Source organism: Australozyma saopauloensis, chromosome 1 (assembly GCF_035610405.1).
Source record: "Australozyma saopauloensis chromosome 1, complete sequence".
Classification (NCBI taxonomy): domain Eukaryota; kingdom Fungi; phylum Ascomycota; class Pichiomycetes; order Serinales; family Metschnikowiaceae; genus Australozyma; species Australozyma saopauloensis.
The window spans coordinates 525,953-548,824 of record NC_086131.1 but is presented as its reverse complement, the minus strand read 5'-3'; the positions used below and the strand labels follow the sequence as shown (position 1 = coordinate 548,824).

General features: G+C 42.8%; 8 protein-coding genes across 8 annotated transcripts; 5 read left to right on the top strand and 3 right to left on the bottom strand.

The window, feature by feature from the left end:
* Window positions 1-138: 138 nt before the first annotated feature.
* On the top strand, window positions 139-2,373 carry PUMCH_000258 (uncharacterized protein; the record flags this gene model as incomplete). The annotated part of the gene is made up of 1 exon (XM_063019351.1): window positions 139-2,373. One exon carries the CDS (start codon window positions 139-141, stop codon window positions 2,371-2,373), a length of 2,235 nt encoding a protein of 744 aa, XP_062875421.1.
* Window positions 2,374-2,571: 198 nt separating this feature from the next.
* PUMCH_000257 (uncharacterized protein) lies at window positions 2,572-4,221 on the bottom strand (the record flags this gene model as incomplete). The annotated part of the gene is made up of 1 exon (XM_063019350.1): window positions 2,572-4,221. One exon carries the CDS (start codon window positions 4,219-4,221, stop codon window positions 2,572-2,574), a length of 1,650 nt encoding a protein of 549 aa, XP_062875420.1.
* Window positions 4,222-4,519: 298 nt separating this feature from the next.
* PUMCH_000256 (uncharacterized protein) lies at window positions 4,520-5,356 on the top strand (the record flags this gene model as incomplete). The annotated part of the gene is made up of 1 exon (XM_063019349.1): window positions 4,520-5,356. One exon carries the CDS (start codon window positions 4,520-4,522, stop codon window positions 5,354-5,356), a length of 837 nt encoding a protein of 278 aa, XP_062875419.1.
* Window positions 5,357-5,526: 170 nt separating this feature from the next.
* Window positions 5,527-6,870, bottom strand: PUMCH_000255 (uncharacterized protein; the record flags this gene model as incomplete). Its single annotated transcript, XM_063019348.1, has 1 exon — window positions 5,527-6,870. The coding sequence occupies one exon, from the start codon at window positions 6,868-6,870 to the stop codon at window positions 5,527-5,529; it is 1,344 nt and encodes a 447-aa protein (XP_062875418.1).
* A 1,166-nt stretch (window positions 6,871-8,036) lies between these two features.
* Window positions 8,037-9,620, top strand: PUMCH_000254 (uncharacterized protein; the record flags this gene model as incomplete). Its single annotated transcript, XM_063019347.1, has 1 exon — window positions 8,037-9,620. One exon carries the CDS (start codon window positions 8,037-8,039, stop codon window positions 9,618-9,620), a length of 1,584 nt encoding a protein of 527 aa, XP_062875417.1.
* Window positions 9,621-9,668: 48 nt separating this feature from the next.
* On the bottom strand, window positions 9,669-13,433 carry PUMCH_000253 (uncharacterized protein; the record flags this gene model as incomplete). The annotated part of the gene is made up of 1 exon (XM_063019346.1): window positions 9,669-13,433. The coding sequence occupies one exon, from the start codon at window positions 13,431-13,433 to the stop codon at window positions 9,669-9,671; it is 3,765 nt and encodes a 1,254-aa protein (XP_062875416.1).
* Window positions 13,434-14,653: 1,220 nt separating this feature from the next.
* On the top strand, window positions 14,654-18,430 carry PUMCH_000252 (uncharacterized protein; the record flags this gene model as incomplete). The annotated part of the gene is made up of 1 exon (XM_063019345.1): window positions 14,654-18,430. One exon carries the CDS (start codon window positions 14,654-14,656, stop codon window positions 18,428-18,430), a length of 3,777 nt encoding a protein of 1,258 aa, XP_062875415.1.
* A 200-nt stretch (window positions 18,431-18,630) lies between these two features.
* On the top strand, window positions 18,631-21,978 carry PUMCH_000251 (uncharacterized protein; the record flags this gene model as incomplete). The annotated part of the gene is made up of 1 exon (XM_063019344.1): window positions 18,631-21,978. The coding sequence occupies one exon, from the start codon at window positions 18,631-18,633 to the stop codon at window positions 21,976-21,978; it is 3,348 nt and encodes a 1,115-aa protein (XP_062875414.1).
* Between the last annotated feature and the right edge of the window lie 894 nt (window positions 21,979-22,872).

Here is a 22,872-nt window from a genome sequence, read left to right as displayed (position 1 = left end):
ATCCGAGTTTTGATCAAACCTGAGCCACTGGGTCTCACAAGCTACAGCGCCCAATTCAGTGTAGAATCTTTTTTCAGCCCTTCGAGAGCCTTTGCGCCTATTATTCCACACAACACAGACTCTAGTTTACCGTAATTAATGCCTCTTTCCCACAAGTCTAATCTATCTATAGCTATCCGAAAAGCAGACGCCAACAACTCCAGCAAGCATGAGAAAACGAAAAGCCGGACTCCAAGCATTCCGCTGGGAGAGATCCTGTCCTTGAACTTCCTTCCCTTGGTTGGTCTGGTCGGTGCCGCTGCTACCTCTTTACCGCTGGTGAAAAGCTTCAAGCCGGAGCTTGCACCCATCACAACTTCGTTTGATGAACAATCCGAAACACAATTCTCCACTCTCAAGGATCGCTTGAATGAGCTGTATGGCCCCCTCAACGTTCCCGAGGATAGCGATGTCTTTAGTAACCATACTGTCACTGCGAAGTCTATTGCAAGTGGTAAGTCCGACACGAAAAAACGCAGTGGAGACGAGCGGAAGTCTATAGTTGGTGACCAGTCAGACTCTAATTCGGACGATGACAGTCTCGATGATGTCAATCCTGACAACGAAGAGGATCTCAAAGACTATGTCCCAGGAGGGTACCACACGTGCTTCATTGGAGAGAACTACAAGAATGAAAAATACACCCTAGTTCGGAAACTCGGCTGGGGACATTTTTCCACGGTTTGGTTGGCGCGCGATAACGATAAACAATGCCATGTGGCGATGAAAATCGTGCGGAGCGCTAAGCACTACACCGATACTGCCATCGACGAGATCAAATTGCTAGACAAGGTGACCTCGTCCGAAATTCATCATCCAGGACATCAACATGTAATTCAACTTCTCGACACATTTACTCACCAAGGCCCCAACGGTGTTCATGTGTGCATGGTCTTCGAAGTCCTCGGAGAAAATCTATTGGGATTAATACGCCGTTATAAGCATCGCGGTATCCCTATTATCTTTGTAAAACAGATTGCTAAACAACTTTTGGCAGCATTGGACTTCTTGCACAGAACGTGTGGCGTCATTCACACTGATTTAAAACCAGAAAATGTGTTAATTGAAATAGGAGATGTGGAACAGATTGTTCGCATGGTAGAAGCGGAGGAACAACAAGCAAAACTCCAACGCAAGTTGCTGCGCACTAAATCCAAGTCTGGATCCCACTCTTACACAAACCTTTCGCCAGGAGCTTCCAATGTTCCAGCCAATTCTAATCAGGCAAACACGACCCTCCAGAGAGTCAAATCCATTTCTGAAGTCGCAAATTCATCATCACTTGGCAGATTCGGTCGCAGATCACGTCGGCAAACACTTATTACAGGATCTCAACCATTACCTTCGCCCCTCAGATCTTTCAGTCGCTCGTTTTTGAATGCATCTGCCATCACCACAAGCAACACCCCTTTGAGACAAGATTCAACTGGTTCATTTTTCATGAACGTGGCTGCACAAACCCATGAGGGTATCAAACCCATTGGAAGTCAGAGTTCACTCGGGAACAGCATAGGGCCTATTCAAAGCAGAAGCTCTTTCCTTAACAACTCTGAGACTGAAGAGGGAGAAAATTTAGAAAAGAGTCTTAACAATTCTATCTCCTCGATGTCTATAGCTCAAAACTTCAATAATTCGGGAACCCAACTTAATCATACCGGTACCAATGAGTCTTTTGATGATTCCATGATCATTGGTGATGAAGAATTGATATCTGTGAAAATTGCAGACCTCGGTAATGCCTGTTGGGTGCATCATCACTTCACTGATGAAGTGCAAACGAGACAATACAGATCACCAGAAGTTCTTCTCGGACATCACTGGGGTGCATCTGCTGATCTCTGGTCATTTGCTTGTTTGATTTTCGAACTCCTTACTGGTGACTATCTTTTTGACCCAAAGAATGGTAAGTCATACACAAAAGACGATGATCATATTGCGCAAATCATAGAGCTTATTGGACCATTCCCTAGAACATTTTTGAAAGAATGTTACTATTCGAAGGATTTTTTCAACAGCGAGGGAGATTTACATCGTGTTTCGAAACTCAAACCATGGGGTCTAAAGGATGTTCTTATCGAGAAGTATAAATTCTCTGTCACAGATGCTGTCGAAATCTCAAGTTTCTTGCTTCCAATGCTTACCTTGCAACCAGATCAGCGTGCTGATGCTGGTGGAATGCTCAACCACCCATGGTTGAGCGACGCTCTTGGCCTCGAAAATGTGGTTTTAGAGAGGCCTGTTGGAGGCTCTGGAGAGGACATTCCTGGATGGTCCAGAGAAGCCAGCACCAACACTGCGAAAAACAATTTCCGGTTTAACTTTGCTCATCCTTGAGCAATGTACATAATCTCTTGCATAATACGTGCTTCTCTTTCTAGAATCTAAAATGATTCTACAAATATTCCTTGCATTCAGCTGTGTATTAATCAAATATATCAAAGTAAATAAGTCAATTAATCATACGCAAAAGATCTGATGGGCCTCATCAAGAAAAGTACAAGTATTTTTTTACATTAGTTCATTAAAGTATCTTTAGTCAAGTGTTTTTGACATGAATGGGCCATCCAACTCGTAACCTAGCTTTGCATAATAGTTACGGACACCGACACCAGAGATGACAGATATTTTCTTTGTTCTGTGCTCCTCTCTTGCAATTCTCTCTGCCTCCTCCATTAGCAAAGTACCAAATCCTTGATGCTGGAATTTTCTTGGATCCCTAGAATGCAACGGCACTACAGACCCATAAACATGTAGCTCTCTGACGATCGAAGTTGGTTGCGATGTGAATTCCTTGCGGTATGTGTGTTTCTTCAGTGCTTTTCTCAACCTTAGCAATCCAATCAAAATATCTTGCTTTGGATCTTCGTAAGATAAGAATGTCTCCCATCCACCATTTGCGTAATAGTCCCTTCTTATGAGTTCCACCTGATCCGGCGAGACTTTGTGATGAACTTCTTGTATACCAACTTCTCTTGTTCTCACATCACGACATGTTGTTCCAAAGTCCTTCATTCTGGCCAATGCAAGCTCTCGCAAGTTACCGTTTTCAACACCAGATGTAACGAGAGGCATCGGTATATCTCTTTGAACTCTATAGATACGAGTCCAAGGTGGGACCAAAGCCATGATACGAGCAACTAGATCGATCAAAGCGTTTGCGTTGTACGATTTATACAAGCCTTTCTTCCACAATTCGTACAAACCTGTTCCTCTGATGACTAAAGTTGGATAGATTTTTAGACCATCAGTTCTGAAAGCAGGATTCTCGAAGTATTCCACAAACTGTTGAAGATCTCTTTCCATGCCCACGTTTGGTAAATCTGGCATCATGTGACTGACAACTTTGTAGCCAGCATCTTTTGCGACTGCAAACGTCTCGCACACTGCCTTCACAGTATGGCCTCTGTTTGTGTCACGGGCAACATCCTCATAGACAGATTGCACTCCCACCTCCAAACGAGTACAACCGTACTTTAACATGTCACTCAAGTGTGTTTCTGTACAGTAATCGGGTCTGGTCTCAATGGTAATACCGACACACTTTGTTTGGGACTGCTGTGAGTAACTGATGGCTTCATCGATATCATTTCCATTATAGCCCGACAAAGCATTATGCAATTGTGTGATAAAAGTCTCTCTATATTCAATCGGGAGCGACATGAACGTACCTCCCATGATAATATACTCCACCTTATCAATAGAATGTCCCAACAGCCTAAGCTGCTCAATACGACCTCTCGCTTGCTCATACGGATCATAACGTGCTCTGATTGCACGCATCGAGGTGGGCTCATAGCCGGTATAAGATTGCGTCGAATACTCAAAGTCGGAATCAGGGCCACCTGGGCAGTATACACAGATGTTTCCGGTGTAAGCGATATGAGGACATCTATGTGGTTTACACATCACTGCCACAACAGCAATACCAGAGGCGGTACGCACTGGCTTTGCTTTGAGCTTTGGAATCAAGTATTTCTTGTGTTGATCTGGGATTGAAGAGATGATATCTGTTAGTCTTGGCTGGTTTTTCAACTTGTACTTCTTAGCGTATCTGGTTATAAGTCCATTCAAGTTGATGTTCTGGGAATTTTTCAAGGACGCCACGAGCTCCAAAGAAATATCACCACAACATTGGATGAATCTCTCCTTCTCAGGAGCTAGCTTTTTGTTTGCAGCAGGCATTGATAGTGGTTCCGAATAGAGATAGCGAAGCTCATCTTCAATACTAAATAAATTTAGGGTGTACGGGTGCTGATCTACTCCATAGCCATCGCTCACTTACTGACAACGGATAAAAGTCACAAAACTTATAAAAAAATATGAAATAGAGGTAATTCGAGGTCGTCTCCAATTCTCTCGATTTTATTTTCAATTATTTCTTTCTTCGGTTGCGTTACTAGGAGCTCACTGTCCTGCAGAAATACACCCCCCCACTACTAAGACTGATTTTTTCCAGATCTCAAACCTGAATCAACTAAACATGTTCGGTCGCCGTGCCCTCGCTCGCATAAATCTACAGCCAGCTTTGTCTCTTCCCCAGGCGTCTCGGTTGGCTTTCGCCAGAACTTACGCTAAAGGTTCTGATGAAGTGGACATCATAAATATCCCCTTGAAGTCTATGGGAGTGTTGACCGACTTCTATGTTCCACCAAAGCTTTCTACTGTTCCCATCAAAGCCTGGCCCAGAGTCATTCTCAGAAGCATTGGATCTTTCGGTCTCAGTACTTACTTCGTTGGTAAATTCAAAAACGACACCAAATTGAAGCTCAAATTGGTCGACTGGAAGGAACTAGCTTTGGAAAGATACGTCAAGACAAACAAAATCTTTGCTGCTGCTTGCTCGCAATCTCCTGGACAGAGAAGATCATATATCCAGACTCAATTGGATGGCATTGTATCGACTGAGGTAAAGAATAGTTTGGCTGGCCGTGCTAGCAGTTTCCCTCAGGGTGCCAGATTGGAATGGAACTTGAAGAAGATCGAAAAAGAACCGCTGGTGAAGATTTTCCAAATCATTCCAGACAAGGATGAAGTCGTTGCCTTTTTGCAACTTATCATCAAGTTGGAAACTAGGCAGGAAATGGTTGTTCACGGAGAAAACGTTGAGACCAAGCGTACTGAAAGGCTGGTCACCGATTATGTCGTTATGACCTTGAACCCTTACACTGACGAGATGATTTTTGCTGGTACTATTTTCGCAGCCGGCCCATACCAAAAACTCAGACCCCAATTGGACGGTTCTGATATGCGTGCGTTGTTTAAGTTCCAGCGTATCTGTGCTGACATCTACAGAAGCCCTCCTGCTCAAGAGAAGTAAATAGAGCCACCTAATGTATATAAAATTCTGTGTCATTTTTTGATATGTAACTGAGTGAACTGAAAAACTTTTTGTAAAAGTATTGATTTCGTAGCAAAAACCTTTGGGTGAACCGTGTCCTGAAGAAGTGAATTTAAAGTGAATTGAATCTGGGTAACTACGATCTCTCTTTATTCCATAAGAAAGACGCTGTCGTCGGGCTTCGGGGCTAATTGTTGTGCCCAACATTTTTCACTGTTGAGGTCGTTGGAGGTCGGCTTGGTGATGGTTGGACGAACCAACAAAGTTCCTGACTGCGACCTCGAGGTGCGGCGTTGTTGTTCTTGGGGAGTCAAAATCAAGTTTCCTAAAGATGCCGGGACATAATCCTCGAAAAATGGCTCTTCTTCTCCTTTTCCTTCGGCCTCGTCATTGACAACTGCTTCTTCTGGCACGAATTGGTTGTAGACATATGTAGGGGACGACGACGAGCTGGAGTTCTTCCGCTGATAGTTCAGACCGAACGATGGCAAGCTAACAGCGCTGGAAGGATTTCTTGCGTCTTGAAAACCACGGGAATTTCCCACCAGTGGAATTTGATAAGAATTTGAAGGTGAGGTATTCATACCCGTGTAAAACGCACCGCCTGCCAGTGCAATATTACTATTGCTTGCTGAAAACAAATTTGACGAAAAATTGAACGAAGGATGACCCAGCCAGTCTCCACTTCCAAATGCGTCTTGTAACTGGGATGTAGTGTTTGTGGAGACGAATAGATTGTAGCGAGACTGCGTCAGGGGCGTGATTGGCATCGAGAACGAGGTGGTTGTCGAATCTCCGTGCATAGGGTATGTATTTGTTCCCGCAGAGTCAGGGGTATTGTCCATGAAATCTGCAAGATCAGAAGAACTGTAAGAGTTTTGAGTTGGCTTATAGTAATACGATGATCCATCATGAACTTGATTGGAAGTTGAAGACGAAGGGGAAGGCATCGTGGCTTGATGGGCCTTATTTCTTTCAGACCGATCATTGTTTCTACGATAAGTCAGCAAGCTTTTGTTGTTAACTCGAGTTCCGTCAGGGAGATAATGCGCCAACGCACACTTCAATCCGAATTTACAGTTTCCCTTTTGGAAATACTTACAAGGAAGTTTATCGGCCCCGGTTGAGCTATCAAGGTCGTGGCTGAAAGGGCAAGATTTCCCAGCTTGACAAATGCCTTGTTTAAAGAACTTGCAAGGAACATGGCTCAAGTTCTTACTGGTACTAGATAAGATCCCACCCCCATTAGTGTCAACAGTACCCGCAGGGCCAGTGTTGGGGGGCAACTGATCCTCCAAAGCCTTGTGGTCCGGAAAGTGTCCCTTCAGAGGCCGAGATCCGGCTTTGGGTGTTTGTGAGTGTTCTTTGTATGAGGCCGGAGCCATGCTTTCGGAAGAATTCGACAAGGGAAAATAGTTCGATGCTTTTGTGTCAAAGCGATCCAATTTGTGAGCAGGTTTGGTATTGAATTGCACGTTCAGACGTTCTAACATTGCGAGGCACCCTGTGGTCCGTCAGATTCAAAAATCTAGGGCACAAGTGTTCGCTGATAAAAAAATGTCCCTCGAAATACAGGTGTTCTTGTTTGTTGCAGATCTTATTAATCTCAGTCTGTCAGAAGATAAAGGATAAGACTAAAGGAAAAAGATAAGGTATTGGGGGATCCTCTAAAATTGTGGAGTGTAGGGAGTGTGCGTCAGAGATAAGGGCTTCAGTGAGGGTTATCGCGCTGAGTAAGAGTGGCCTCGAGGTTGATCGGCGAATATGTCCAGAGAAATTGATGGCAAGGGATCCAAAGTCTCTTTTGATGTCTTAAATTGAAATTGAATCCACAATAATTTGTTCGAAAGGGCTCTGAAATCGTGTAAATCACTGTGGCTAAAGGACCCCCAGAGCCACTGTTTCCTGCACCGTGATATAATGTACCGAACCAGGCCTTATCTGAAAATCGGCTCTGCGCTGCACACGACGTCATAGACCCGGTCTGTGAATCGGAAGCTCAAGTGAATTGGGTCGGCATATGTGTGGGCGCTCGATACGTTTAACTTAGCATTGCTTTTGGAGAAATGTGTGGCGCGAGGCTCAAATAGTTGTTTTGTGTTGAAAATGACATATATGATTTTGTTGTATATGTGGGAGGATTATTGATCTGACTAATGGAGAAGGTAAAAAAAAGATTTCTATATGGAACGTGCTTTTTGTAAACTTTTTCTTTGTTCATTCTGGTTCACTTTCTCTTTTTTGTCTCAATTTCTTTCCGTTTTCCAGGTTTAAGTTCATGACGACCCTGGTTTTACAGTTTTGGACTGCAAATCGTAATCTCGCTCCATGTTGAAAGTCCCAACATACACAAGATATTTGTTGCAGTCGAATTTTTAAAGCAGTCCTCTCGAAAACAGTCGCCTCTCAGTATCTACGGAAGATTTTCTGTTCAGTTGAAAAAACTCCACAATACTTGCCCCATGATACCACACCAATCAGTTAACCACGTTCAAAGTGGAACTTGAGCAAGAGAAATATCTACTTTTACGAGAATTCGCGAACATAGAGAATAACCTAACAACAGAAAGGTTGCTTGATTCATCATTTAAATTTATAGTCCGATTTAATCCTGGAATATCTCATACACGTGAATGGGTTCGGAAAATATATAGATCTGATGCTGCAACAATACAATAAACTTCCCCAGCGCGAGGCGGAAGAGGAGACTCAGAATCAAGACAATGGCTTGTTGCAAAGTGAGCAGACGCTCCCGTCTTTCTCCGGATCGCCGAACTCACAAGGCACACTGAAGCTTCCAGACATGGCACCTCCAGCATACGAACCAGATGTATTCAAACAATCGAGTTGGGATACGACCAGCTCTCAGAACTTGGAATCCACCCAATTCGAGGATTTTGATATCGATGATCCCCTTGATGATTCAGAAGAAGGAACATCTAGTATGAAAATGGCATTCATGAACATGGCTAATTCCATTCTTGGCGCAGGAATAATCGGACAACCGTTTGCGATGCGGAACAGTGGTCTACTAGGTGGAATTTTGGTCATGATTTTGCTTACGTTCTTGATCGATTGGACTCTACGGTTGATTGTGATCAATGCACAAATGTCTCAAACGAGATCGTATCAGGACACTGTTCACTACTGCTACGGAAAAGTCGGCAAAGCTCTACTCTTGCTCACAATCAGCTCCTTCGCATATGGCGGATGCATGGCATTTTGTGTCATCATTGGTGACACTATCCCTCACGTCTTGAAACTGTTCTTACCTGATGCTGCGTACGCAAAAGGAACAATTCTTGGTTGGTTCCTACAAAGAAACGTTATCATCACAATATTCACTACTTGCATCTCCTACCCTCTTTCTTTGAATAGGGACATCTCGAAGTTGGCAAAAGCTTCTGGTTTTGCGCTCTTCGGTATGACTATCATCGTCTTGATCACCCTTTTTCGTGGACCATTTGTTGATAAAAGCCTCAAGGCTCCACTCGAGGCGAGTGAATGGCTCATAAACAAAAATATTTTCCAGGGCATATCTGTTATCTCATTTGCTCTCGTTTGTCATCACAATACCCTTTTCATATTCAATTCTATGCGGAATGCCACTGTCGAAAGATTCTCCAAACTCACTCATTTTGCTTGCGGGATTTCAATGTGCTTCTGTCTTCTCATGGGTATCCCCGGGCTCTTGAACTTTGGACATATTGTAAAGGGCAATATTCTCAATAATTTCAAAGCAAATGACTTTTGGATAAATATTGCGAGATTTTGTTTCGGACTTAACATGCTCACAACATTTCCATTGGAAGTTTTTGTTGTTCGAGACGTTTTGAAGGATATTGTCGCCGCATTTTCACATTCGGGGTCGAATTCTGAATCCACAAGCGCTGAATTGACACAGAAACAACACTTTTCAATCACTACTATCTTGGTATTTTCTTCGATGTCCGTCTCTCTATTTACGTGCAATCTAGGTATGATACTCGAGTTAATCGGTGCCACTTCTGCATCATTAATGGCATACATCATCCCGCCACTTTGCTATCTCAAATTGTCATGGGAGAAAGTGGGTTACAAAAGTGCGAGTGATGAGGAAAGAAAAGCGTTCTTGTGGAAAAAAGCAATCCCGAGTATTCTTTGCGTAGTCTTTGGATTCACAGTCATGATAGTCAGTTCATACATGACAATCAAAACAAGTCTCGCGAACAACAATTCCGATAATCATTGTGTTGATGACTAAGTACGTGCATGTATGTATATAATCTAGAATATAGAATTGACACTTGGACTAGTCTTCATCATCTTCATCATCTTCAATTACTCGTTTTCTTCGTACCGTTCGATCGCTTCCTTCAAAAGACAGCTTTGTGCCTTCCAGCGGCACTGAATTTAGCAGCAGAACTTTCAGAGATATCTCCTCGGGGGATTCATGAATTGCATCGTCCTCGTCATCCAGGTCACTAACAAACAATCGAGAGGCGCTTGTCACCGCTTTTATGACATTCACAGTAGCCAGTGGCGTAATCAATTTGGACCAGGATTGCTGGAAAGCAATTAATTCATCCTTGTTTGCAATACCTCCTTTAGCTGCTATGAGTTCTCGAAGTCTCTCCTCTTGCTCGAAGAATTGGCGATTTTCCTCGCTGTCGGAATCGTCATCAGAATCAGCAACAAGTTCGGCGGAAATTACTGGTTTAGGTGGAGCTTCATCCTCTTTTGTACGCTCATTCCGCGTTCCTGACTTTTTGCTCTTTCTTCTTCTTTTTTTGGCAGGTTCGTCATCAGCAGAATCAAGTCCATTTTCAAATTCATCACGAGTCGTATTTCTCTTAGTTCGGCGCGAGGTATGAGACTCGACGAATTCGCCGTCACTTAAGTCAGATAACGAATGTGCAAGATCTTCAGGATAAAATTTAGCTGATACTTGCTCGTCATACTCCCTTCTGCGGGCTAGACCAACGAGTATGCTAGCTCTCGGCATGCCGACTGCTTGTACAATAGGGTCGCTAGGATCAATTGCAATTCCCCCTCTTTCCAATTCAAGTGCCTTCTTGCCAAATGCAATTTCTTCGCCGGAAAAGATGACACGTTGAAATTGATCCAAAAACGGTTCAATATCACCGGCACCCCTCTGGTGTTGTGCCAACCAGTATTTCAATAAATCAGCGCCCTCTTTTAAAACCTCAATATTGCTATCAATCCTGAACACTGTTTCATCATTTTGGAGAAATGGTAAATCGAACCCAACAGTCAGAAGTAGAAGTCTGACAAGTGGTTCTGAAACAACTAATCTCCTATTTGCAAGGTTTAATCGAACAAACAATTCGCTTCTCGCGCCTCTTTTAGCTGCTTCATGAATTCTCATAAACTCTTCAGAAAGTAGTGTGAGGAGCTTCGTAGTGTTCTTTTTCTTCATGATATGGTATGTCAATGCTCCAAGCTTCTCACTAAGAGACTTCTCATTTTCCACAAATTCATACACAATGGCAGCTCTTGGTTGGATCGCATCGGAATCAAAGTAGCTGTTAGTTTTGGAGCCCTGGCCATTATTTTTGCTATCGAACACTTCCAAATCACCTGTTGACAAGAAGGCCTTGTACTCAAGGTTATCGAATCGAGGAAATAATAACTCAATAGCGGTTGGAAATGCAGAAATGGCGTCCTGGAATTTTTTCATAAAGTAGATTACAAATTCGTCAACATGGCGGCGGATACCACTAGAACGTGGCAAGTATGCTTGTAATTTGTAAAGAAGAACAACAAAATCGAGTCGATACAAAGCAGAATAATCCTTGCGCATCACAAAAAGTCTGTGAAAGTAAGAGATCCCCCGTTTGATATCTTCATGTGACAAATCTTCATATCGCTCGAGAAAACTTATATGTGTTCTCACGATTTCTGGATGAAAGAATCGGACCTCTGCATTTTTGAAGTCAAGCTTTCTTTCACGGGTGATGTATTTTATCTCCTCTTCGTCATCCTCTTCATCTGAACCACGGTCTATCAAATGCCAATGCTCACGGTCCATTTGATGATTGAGACCGGAGCCATTCTGTAATTTCCGCATTCGCCTGCGAGCTTTAATGAATAAATGCACGTCTTCGTTGGCAAGTGTCTCGAATGATTTAAGAAGAATATGAACAAGAGAAACGGAGACATTGAGATACTCGGGTGAGTGTTTATAGGCTGTTTTCGGGATATTGACACAAAGGTCGAGGAACTCCTTCTGTGAAAACAACTTTCTAATTATTCCTTCGGCCAACTCTCGGTCTTCGTTAATATCTTCTTCGGATAGCAATTCGATTTCCTTTTGTGTTCTTTGCCTGGCAAATATTGAATTCGCTATAAGGAGCATCTCACGAAAGCAAATCATAGCCACGTGTAGCGAGTTGTAGTCTCTAGCTTCGAAAGATGAGCGAACGTAAGCTGTCAAAAGGATGAAATTGACCTCACTGAGAGCTGCACCGACAGAGCCATAATCTAAATTATCCTCATCGGGGGAAAGAGATTCATTTGTTAGCTTAGAAGCTTTATTACGTTTGAATTCAAATAGCCAAGAGATCAACAGGAAATATGAAGCGAGCTCGTGGCTATCAATAACATGAAACAAACCTGTGCGCTTCATATCATCGTTGGCAAGATTCGTGAAGTGTCTGCTGACAAACAGAAGTAAGTTGTTGATGGAACCACTCGTCAATAAGTGATCAATAAAGGTTAAGAACAGCCTCAAGACCTTTCCATACAAATTAATTCCAACACTTGTGACAAATGAGTTCGAGTCATACTTGAACGTGGAAGTTTTGTGCCACTTTTTGGTGGAATCTAGCGATTGAAGCGTGTCATACGTACTCGCAAGGGCTTTTTGGCCAGACACAGCAAGATACGAAGCATTACTGGAGTTCTGAAGAGATAAAAGAGTTCCAAAGCGGCCGTGGCGAGAGGACATTGCACTCCTCAGCTTTTTCTTTCGCTTATCTTCCTCAGAGAGTAAAGCGGATAAGTCTAGGCCATCTGCAGCAGAAGCAGGTGGAACCACTTTTGTTGTGTCTTGTTGGGACTGCTGATCAATGACTTTCAGGTAAAGAGTGTCGACTCGGACTTCTTTAGTTAATAGGTATAGGCACTCGACTGCGAGAAGACCGAATTGCTCGTCCTGAATGCTGTTCAGAACAGAATGAGCGATAGATGTAAGGAACATTAAAACATTATTTTGTTCAAAAACAGGTAGGATCGCAAAAATACTGAGATCTTCTGCCTGTATTCCACTTGGATAGCTCAGAAAGTTAGAGACGGCTTTCGCTCCATTGACAGCTGGAAGAGGCTGTATAAATAGAATATTCCTGATAAAGTAGACAATGAGTCGCAATATACTCAAATCTCTAGGGTCGCGCTCTTCGGGGGTCAACTTGAGAGCATTGAGTCCCAATCTGATAGCGGCCTTCAAGGTCTTTCCATTGTTGTATTTCAAGATATGGTGTTTGTACCGTAGTTGGGCTAATCGAGTCTTCGCCCTTGAGCTGTATTCTTCGAGGGAGATCTTTTTATTTAGTTCGGTTGGCCAAGTTAGAAGAACCAAGAGCTCTAAACAAGCTATCATGATTTTGTTAGTCGTTCTAGTACGAACCACTCCCGCTTGTGGCTTATCCCATTGGCAGAGTATAACAGTAAGATCATTCTGAAAAAGTCCACATTCAGCGCAAGCAAGGGCCACGTCAGAGGTGGAGTTTCTCTCATCTACAGACTTGATCCAACGCTTCAAGTCCTTCAAACATGCCAAAGCATCATGTCCGAGCTTGTAAAGACCCTGTTCGGAGGTATGATCTGGACCACCCAAGGCAGAAACGAGAATTGCTATGTGTGCTTTCAAAATTCTACTCGTTGGAGTTTCGTTTGTTCTTTGTGTGGAGGTAAGCTCGGCCAATCTGTCTACTACTTGAGCTTCATCTTCGCTGGAGGCGTCAGGCTGGTCATGGGTATTTTCGAGAACAGGCGCGTCCTCGACAACAAAATCTGCTAGTTCCTCGTCTTCTGCATAATTGTCCGGATCGCTCATGCTGCTCTATGAGTGGAAAATACGATCTATAGTATAAGACGCGCGCGCGTAGTACGAATGATGATCTGAGAGCTTCACAAATGGACATGCCTCACAATTGTCGCAGAGGACAATCCTAGAGTTTCTTCGATTTTCTTTTTTCTCAATTGTTTTTTCTTTTTTGATATGGGCGAGGAAATACTTGAAGGAAGATGGGGCGAAGGTATACAAAAGGCAAAGCATCAGCAATACAGCTCGAGAAAAACCCACAATACAATGCAGAAAGAATTAATTACAGAAGGTAATCAATTGCATTGATCTGAGAATAAATAGACCGATTCTTTTGGTACCGCTGGCATTTTCATTGTAGATAACTAAACATCTCGTGTAGCAAATTGTAAGAAAAATGATTGACATCCAATTGAACACTGCAATTTGAGCTATCGAAAAAATATCCAGAATTGAACATTAGCCAATTGCGATGATCAATTGTCCCACTTGTCTGAACGGCTACAGTATCTCACGGCACATTTTGAACATAGTCTCCACCTCAACCTATTACCTTTTGAACTAACAGAGAAGCAAAGGGAAAAAATTGGAGCAGCATATCTGGGGAGAGAGGGGCAGCCCCGATTTGCTTTGACATCAGTGGAGTCATGATCCCAAGACGTTGTCTCATCTTCCAAATTTGCCTAAAAAGGACCTAAGGTCTGCATCTTCCAACTGTCTAATGCCAAATTTGGTCTTCCTTCACATTGCCTGGCTTCTTTGCCTTCACACAATGGCATAGCAGTGGTCCTGCAGGGCGCTCCCAAGATGTCAGTTTCTGCAGGTGTTAACAACGGGTATTCGGAGTTTAGTAAGAGATCTCGCTGTCAAAGTTGATATTGAGAAAGCAAATTTTATTATTTAATAAACTCCATGTATCGATCTATGCAGTGTGCCCGACTTTTACCATCTTTCTGTGGTCAACCATCTTGATATTGTACGTCAGTAGCGTATACTGGATCTCCGCAGCCTCCCCTCAATCCCCATACTTCGACTGCATGGTCAAGCTACCCTTCAATCGAGTATGGCGGCTTATGACTGCTGATCTCAGATATTTATCTACTTGATTCTTGCCTCCAACACAACTGCTGCTCTTTTTCGTTTCACGCTCTGTTGAGAAGCTCCCTGTACTTTTAACACATACCCTGTACTCCGTGCTGTATCCCAGGTGACAGCATCCAAACCCTGCAAGGATGGAACATTCATTCAAAAGACGACACAGAATACCCGCGTCTTGTCTGGTTTGTAGAAAGCGAAAGTCGAAGTGTGATCGAGTCCGTCCAATATGTAGCTCCTGCCGAAAGAAACTGATAGCTCACTTGTGTACATACGAAGATACAAATCCTTATCCAATACCAGAACCGGGACCAAGTTTTATCCCGGTAGGACAGATGCCACCGCATGGCCAGGGCGGAATGGCTTATGTGGCGCTTAACCCCCACATGATGCCCGTAAATGCTTCACCATTCCAGGTTGGTGTTCCCAATAAGGCAATCAATCCAATGCAGCAGCCTTACAATCTAAGCTCACCTTGGCCCACGTCACAGAACCCTTTCTTTGCTCTGGTGCCAAATATCCAACCTCAGTCGTCTCAACAAACTTCCCAACCGTTTCCCCAGCAAATGCCGTTGCAAGCTCAAGCGCCAACGCAAGCTAAGCTGGAGATACAACTAGCTTCATTGGAAATACCTGCTTCGAACCCAGACGACTTGAAGAATCATGCAGGTGTGAACAACTCAGCAGTTTCGGTAGGCGGGCCCGATCCCCAACTGACTGAGCCACCGACATATTATCTGCAAGCAAATAATCGCTCTGTTCATTCGGGGAGCTACTCTCGTAATTCTGATGTCTCAGAGGCCCTGAATCAACTATCACGAATGAGTCTGAGTCTGCAACAGTCTGCTCACTCGGATCCTAGAAGACAGTCGAGTACATTCCTGTATTCCAATATTTCAAATGCTCTGAATATGGAACTGCCTCTAATAGACCAAACAAATTTAAAAATTCCCTCCTTATCTGTTTCAAATGCATTGGTCAGCTCCCAGAATACACCCGCTGGCGTGTCCAGTGGAATTAATTACGAGAGTTTGGTCCAGAAAGAAAAAGATGAAGCAATCGCGCCTCCACATCCTTACAGGCCCGAAAGCTCTCTACCGACTCCTGAAACAATGAGCGTAAAAAATGAGTCGCACATACAAAAACTAGATCGTGCGAAGAGCTCATCACTTGATTCTTTGAACGTACAGTCTCCTGCTAGAAACCTCAAAGAATCTATAATAAAGTTCAAAGTGGACAAAAGTACTCCCATTCTGGGCAAGAAACGAAAAAGTGCGGATTCTGAATCGCCCGGCAAAGTTCAACTACCTGAAAAAGCTGAAAAATCATACGTATCCGTTGCGATCGGGACAAGGCTACTTAACATTGACTCTGAAGACTCCCTTACGTTTTTTGAAGATGCGTCTTATGCATTGATGGTTGAAGGTCATTTTTGGCAGCAGCAAGGGCCATTGTCATATGTTGGACTAACCAAAACAGACCCTTTTATCAAACTCGTTCGTAATTTCACAACAGATCTTTTCAAAAGCGAACAATTTTCGAAGTATGTTTCAAGAAAAAAACAAAAAAAGCATTTGAACAGTTCGGCTTCCTCTAGCAGTTCAATCAACCATACCGATACAAGTATGTCAGATCACCGTGGAAATAATCTCGAGGGTATCAAAGAGGAAAGTACAGCTCAAAGCTCTGCTGAGGAAGATGAAGAAGAAGGTGATGTTTTTGAAGAGGATGCATTGATTGTCACAAAAATTAGGCCAGATTCTTCAAAAGAGGACAGTAGCGAGCAATTTGGAGTAGCACCTAAACCAATTTTGCTTCTTCCTGGTATCCCATCTCTACATTCTCTTCATTCCATCAAAGGAGTTTACTTCAGCTTTGTGGAGGACAACATTCTACTGGTTTTACCTCGAAAGACTGCCATGTCAACGGCGATCTATATGTATTTCCGATATGTTCACCCATTTATTCCAATATTGCACGAGCAGACATTTTTGCAAGACATCCGGCCCTTGTTTCGTTCATCTGAGGAAGGAAAGCTGTACCACTCCTCTATCTCAATAAAGAGTGAAAATCAACAAAACTTAGCAGGAATGCTCTTGCTAGTTATTCGGCTTGGCTATATGACTTTGATTCCCAACACTGACACAGAAGCCAAATATACAAAGAAAGAGCAAGAACTCATAAAAGATATCACAAGATTCAAGAGTGATCATTACATGGGTGTGGTGGATTTATGCATACCCGAGGAAAAGGTCAAGACAAAGTCTACTTTCAAATACGTTCAATGTTTGGCTCTTCTATTTTTCTACAGATCAGTGGCACCCAATGATTGTTTGGGTCTCAGTGGGTCTGACTCTCAGCTATTGTTTGGAGCCTTAGTCAATCATGCACTCTCGATAGGCCTCAATAGAGACCCGAAAAACTACATTGGGATCCGAAGCATTTGTAAAAACAAGCATTCCGTTGAGATGTGGCGTAATCTTTGGTCATACATTGTTCAAACAGATGCTGAGATCTCTATTTACTGTGGTACGGCATTGAAAATCCCAGATATTAGATTAAGCGATGTGAAATCACCAACATTTGAGAAGGAAATGACAGAGGAAACTGAATATTTTGAAAAAATTCAGGATGTTCATGCATGCTATAGAAGAATAGTCTCGCAAATCACTAATTTGGCATCAAAGCCAAAGGTGGTAGATATCCTATCGGAAACAAGCTATTTGGAAACCAAGTTCTTAGAGATTTTTGGAGAAAATTTCTTCAGAGATTTTGTTTGTCGACCAGCAGGCAAAGAAGACAAGATGAATGGGTTGGATTCATTAAAGGTTGATAAGTTTATCAGGTTCATTAGCATTAGAGTGAACCTTTCATGCTTCTACTTCTTGATTGTGCTACACTATGAACAAAAGGTAGACAATAATGTCGAGACAGACATGGGTGCCGGCACTGAGCTCTTCAAAATATTTATTAAAAGTGCTGTACAAGTTGTTTATATCATGACATACGCTCTTGATAACTCGCAGGAGCTTTTCGGCCGATATTTCGATTGGCTTCTTACCTCAAGAATTGAACATTCAATGATCAAAACTCACAGTTTTGCCACTAGTGTTTTCATCCGCATTGTGAATATGAAGCGCACGCTTACCTGTCAGGCGTTGCAACAACTGCAGTCAGAAAGTTCTACTGAAGGTAAAGACCCCAAATTTTCACAAGCACGCATGGATGTCGTGGATTCGTTGTTTGGAATTTCCATCACCGAAGCTGAGCTCTTTGTAGGTAACTTCCGGGCTCTTAGTAAGACACACATCAACTCATACAAACTCTACGTGATGGCATATTTTGCGCTAAAACAATGTATGGAGAACCCGGAGCATATACTCAAAGGTTTCACAGGACAGTCTCGACTGTTCTTTCATAACGGTACCAATCTCCTTCTGTCGCTTTCGTTGACAGAGCTCGAAAGTATGAGTGAGCTCTGCGAAGAGTTCCGTATTGCTAAGATCGATTCCTTACGACGCAAACGAAGCCACGTCAAGGCAGAAGAAACGCAGCAAAAGGGTCTCACTGAACATTCAGCAAATACTAATTTGTTTGCTGGTAAACAGAGTGAGCTGGCAGAAGCACCTACGCTTCAGACCAACATCGGGGACACTCCGTTGTCGATGGCCACAAACGAGACAGACAATATGAACTCTTTCTTAGAGGATGATTTGGACTCAATGGCAGAAGAATTTGACGCTTTGTTGGCAAATCGCACCATGTACGCCAATGACAACACTGTCAATACTTATGGGTTGTTGCAGCCGCGGCACATGGATGCCAAATTTCAGAAGGAGGTATTCGATTCTCAGAGCATGATAGGAAATGACGAGCTATTCCAGCTTTTTGAGATGTTCGGAGACCTCGATTAAATAGTAACTAGATGCAATTTGTCCTTTAATCCCAACTACTTTCACTTCTAGATCTATGATTGTGATAATCAACCGTAGCGTTGTGTGCAGGACTTATCCCATCTGCCACCATTTGGTGCAGGACTGTCATGTAACACTGACCTTTCAAAGTACCCCGGAAACGTTCACAACTGTCAAAGAAAAGTCTAACCAGCAATGAAATGTTAACCACGCAAGAAGAAGGAGATCATGAGCAAAAGCTGCGCAAAAGAAATAGAGTTTCACTTCTGTGCGACCAATGTAGAAGACGTAAAGTTAAGTGCGACAGAAATTTACCTTGTCTGACTTGTGTGAAGCACAAATGCTCTGTCAGCTGTTCATATTCGCTGGATTCAATTGCTGCTGTGGACCTGGGCATGGCTGGAAATCTTTCAATCTTTCGAACGTTCAAACCCACCACCTCAGTAGCCTCTCTGGCCCAAGCTCCCCCTGAGCCATCGCCACAAGACCAATCAAGCAATGACAATCACATACCCAAGCAGACAATTACCGGAGGTCATCTAGTGTCGACCGATCATACGCCAATGCCAAAGATAGAGGTCTTTTCTGAGATTTCTGCTCTCAAGGCGAAGCTTCAGCAACTTGAGAGCTATATTGCGCCGCTTGCGTCTCAGCCTATGCCAGGGCAGCCTTTGCCGACAACACAGCCTGCAACTCCCCAACAAATAGGACAAAATGACATGTTAAATTCTCATCCAGAGGGACAGAATTTGCTACCACAACAGCCCCATGTTTACTTCCAACCAGTCCAGCACCCAGATCAACAGGCCATCATGTACCAACAGCATCAGCCTTTGAGACCTCAATTCCATCAACATCCGCTTCCTCAGCAGCTTCATCCACCTATTCATCTACAACAGCATCCCTCTTTAATTCAAGTTCCTAATTTTGCCGTTCCTCAACCTCACTATCAACAACCTTATCCACGAGACGCCAGTTCTCTGCCGTCAATCAGAGATTTGCCTCAGCATCATCTACCAACTCCACTTTCGGAATCTAATATACTGCAAAATACTCTGTCTCCTAGACTGCTATCGAATTCGTCAAGTTTGACGAATCTGTATCAGGATTCCTTGCTCCGACCGAGGCCACAACTTACCCCTTCTACTCGCTTGCCATCACGACCGGACATTCCTAAGAACGAGATAGGATATCAAAATGTGCAAAGATCTGAGGACTCACAAAACAGGTTACCATCAAATGAGTCACATGATACTTTCTTGGGTGTCAATATCTACAATGTCAACGAACCGGACGAACTCTTAGACATTTACAGCGGTTACAATTCCATTTTCGAGGGACATCAGGATCATGAAATGAATTATGGCCCCTTTGTATGGCTATCGTTTATTAGAAAAGATCGGTTTTGCAATTTAATCTGGAATTTCATCGCTGCGAATGGTAAGAAAACAGGTGAGCCTCAAATGATACCGAAAAAGCATCCCTCAGGAGATACGGCTCATCACGAGCAACAGTTTCAGCAGAACTCGTTGAAACGTGAAGAAATAAGTCCGTTCAATTTAACCGAAATAAAGGTGCAATTAAATAAAGAGGCTTTGTCTCTTGGTCTTACTGTTTATGAGGGAGTCGTCGATCCCAAACTGAACTTACGAGAGAGAATTCGTCTTAGCCTCCCGTCACAACGAAGCATTTGGATACTCATCAATAGGTTCTTCAGAAGAGTTTATCCATTCATGCCTCTTTTGGACGAGACTTATTTCAGAAAACAGATCAGTCGAATCTTAGGTCCTGAAAAATACACCGATGCAAAATATGAAGAGATTAAGACTCAGTCTAAAAATGATTTTGCGACTCTCGGAATACTATTAATTGTTTTAAGATTGGCCTATTTATCTTCGTTCTCAAACAGAAGCACTGTCAATGAGCGGATCTTGGCCTCGGCTCCTGACCCGGACCTCGCAGAAATGAGATATATCCTTTCAAACCCGATCAACATCGATGTTATAAGTGTGGCGCGTCTTTGCTTGCAAGAATTTGACCTATACAAGAAAAATGCACTAGTGGTTCTCCAATGTGTTGTATTCTTGAGAATCTATGGTGCTCTAGCTCCTGAAGACGGCGATGGAACTGATGGTAATGACGGCCACGTTTTGAATTCTGTTTGCATCCAAATTTCGTATTGTATGGGTCTTAATCGGGAACCTACGAACTACACAGATGACCTTGAAAAAGAAAGGGCCAATAACATAAAAAGAAAAATCTGGCTTCACTTAAGAATGTTGGACTTGCATCTGAGTTTCGAGTTTGGATTTCCGCCTGTCATTCATGATGGGTACAATGACATTCAAAGACCCTTTTTAGGGCAACAGAATTCTAACACATTTGACATCAATATGGAGCGGGCTCTTTGCGATTTCATTGTGACTGTAGATGATGTCGTGAGTCACTTCCGTTCAGTTGTTAGCAAATGCTTGCAGATCAACAACAAGCTAAAAATGAGTGAAGCTACTGAATTTGCCTCTCAGCTTGAAAGAAAAATGAGATGTTGTTTTGGTAGCCTTTCTGATTATACCAGACCTATTGAAAACCGAGATGAATTTGCTTTTATCCGGGTTTGGAAGTGCAAATTCTATTTGTGTATTAGAATTTTCACATCGTCATTGTATTATCACTTTTTCCTCAATTATGAGAAGGCCGGCTTGACAGATTTGTGTTTTTTCTACGCACGCAAAATCATGTCTATTTTCTCTTGTGAAATTCTTCCTGAGCTTTTGTTCTTGATTCTGCACAATGACAAAAACTTTGACAACACATCTACGGTTTCTGACATGATCTTAAATCCTGTGATTGAGTTCGCAGTGCACAAGGGTAACCAGTTCAACTTTGGCTTGTGGGTTAGAATCAATGAGGCAATAAATCTTTTGAAGAGTGATAGAGGAATGCACAATGAGAACATGGCTCATAATCCAACGTACAATCTTAAATTCGGTCGACTTTGCACTATGGCCAAGTTGTTGGACAAGCTTTGCAGATTTAGCACGAAATGCATTTCTCGTTTGGGTCAAAGATATTACTATGCTTGGAGGGTCTCGAAAGCACATCTTTATTTGTGCAACGTTGTTTCTTCGGAGTCATTTCAAAACTATGCTAGAGAAGCTGACCACAAATTCGTAGATTTCAATTCGAATCAGCTTGGGGAACTCATAGAAATGGCCGAGAAAGCCATACAAAAAATGAAGCTCGCAGTTCAGCAAGATCACAGATACAGCAAATCCGAGTCAGAATTATTTGAGAAAAGCAAGGCGGCCCAAAGTGAGGTGAAAGAAGAGTTTCCGATAGCTTCGGCACATCCAGCCCACTCTTCTGTTCCCGAGGATTATGAGACTGCTTGGAGCGCAAGCACCGGTGTTTCTAATCTGTCTTTGGACTTCGATGATTTGGGATTTGTTAGCAATGGCGCTATTGATGATCTTTGGAAGAACCTCTCCAATTTCACTGGCATTGTTGATCAACATATCCAGGTTGGACAACCTGACGATTTCTACTGAGTTTCCTAGCTCATATTGGCGTGACTCGGCGCCATTTCTAATTCTAGACTTAATTGTACTAATATATTTTTAATTTTTCATTAGTTAGTTTGAGTTTTGTCGCCAACGTCAATTTAGGGTTATCTTACACGACCGGCACACAAGGCGCCCTTACCCGACCCAGGCCATCATATAAAGGCGGATTTTTCAGTCATCACTCAAATCAGTATGTTGATACAATTGTGGACATATCAACGGTATGTGATTCAAACAAGACACGGAGATGACAAAACGCTGTGCACCAGTCAGAGTACTCAACTTATGATCGACTCAGTATACCCATATTCCTGAGATGTCTTATTCAAACCTTTCGAATTTTCACTAACAATTAGATCCCTTTGCATCTATCCAATGATTGATGATTTTGTTTCTTGAGTCTATGCTAGATTCTCTGAGCAATATTCGCGCTTAATTCAAACCGTAGTTACATGTAGAGTGTTGATTTGTCTCTGTATTCTTCTAGGCAAGAAGTCGTCATATAGATCTTATGGCACATGTTGAAGGAGATGACAGTGTAAACACACCTCTAGGCAAAGACATGAGATTCACCAGTGATTTTTTGATTCTTGGATACGAAATTATTTAAGCACTCAGACTTACATTGATGTACATATCTTTAGCGTACTTACCTCCCCATGAGCTGGGTAACCAGCGCTCAGCCCGGGGCCACAGTTAGTAGGTTCACGTCAGACAGATTATGATTAACATCAAGCTGAGACTTGGGGGTAGTAAGATGGTGTATTGTTCGGCTACAATCCAAATGTTAAAACTACGATAGATTCACGGGACACCATTAATAGAGATATTTTTAAAATTTTGCATCCAGATCATGAACACTCCTTGGGGCAGTGTCGA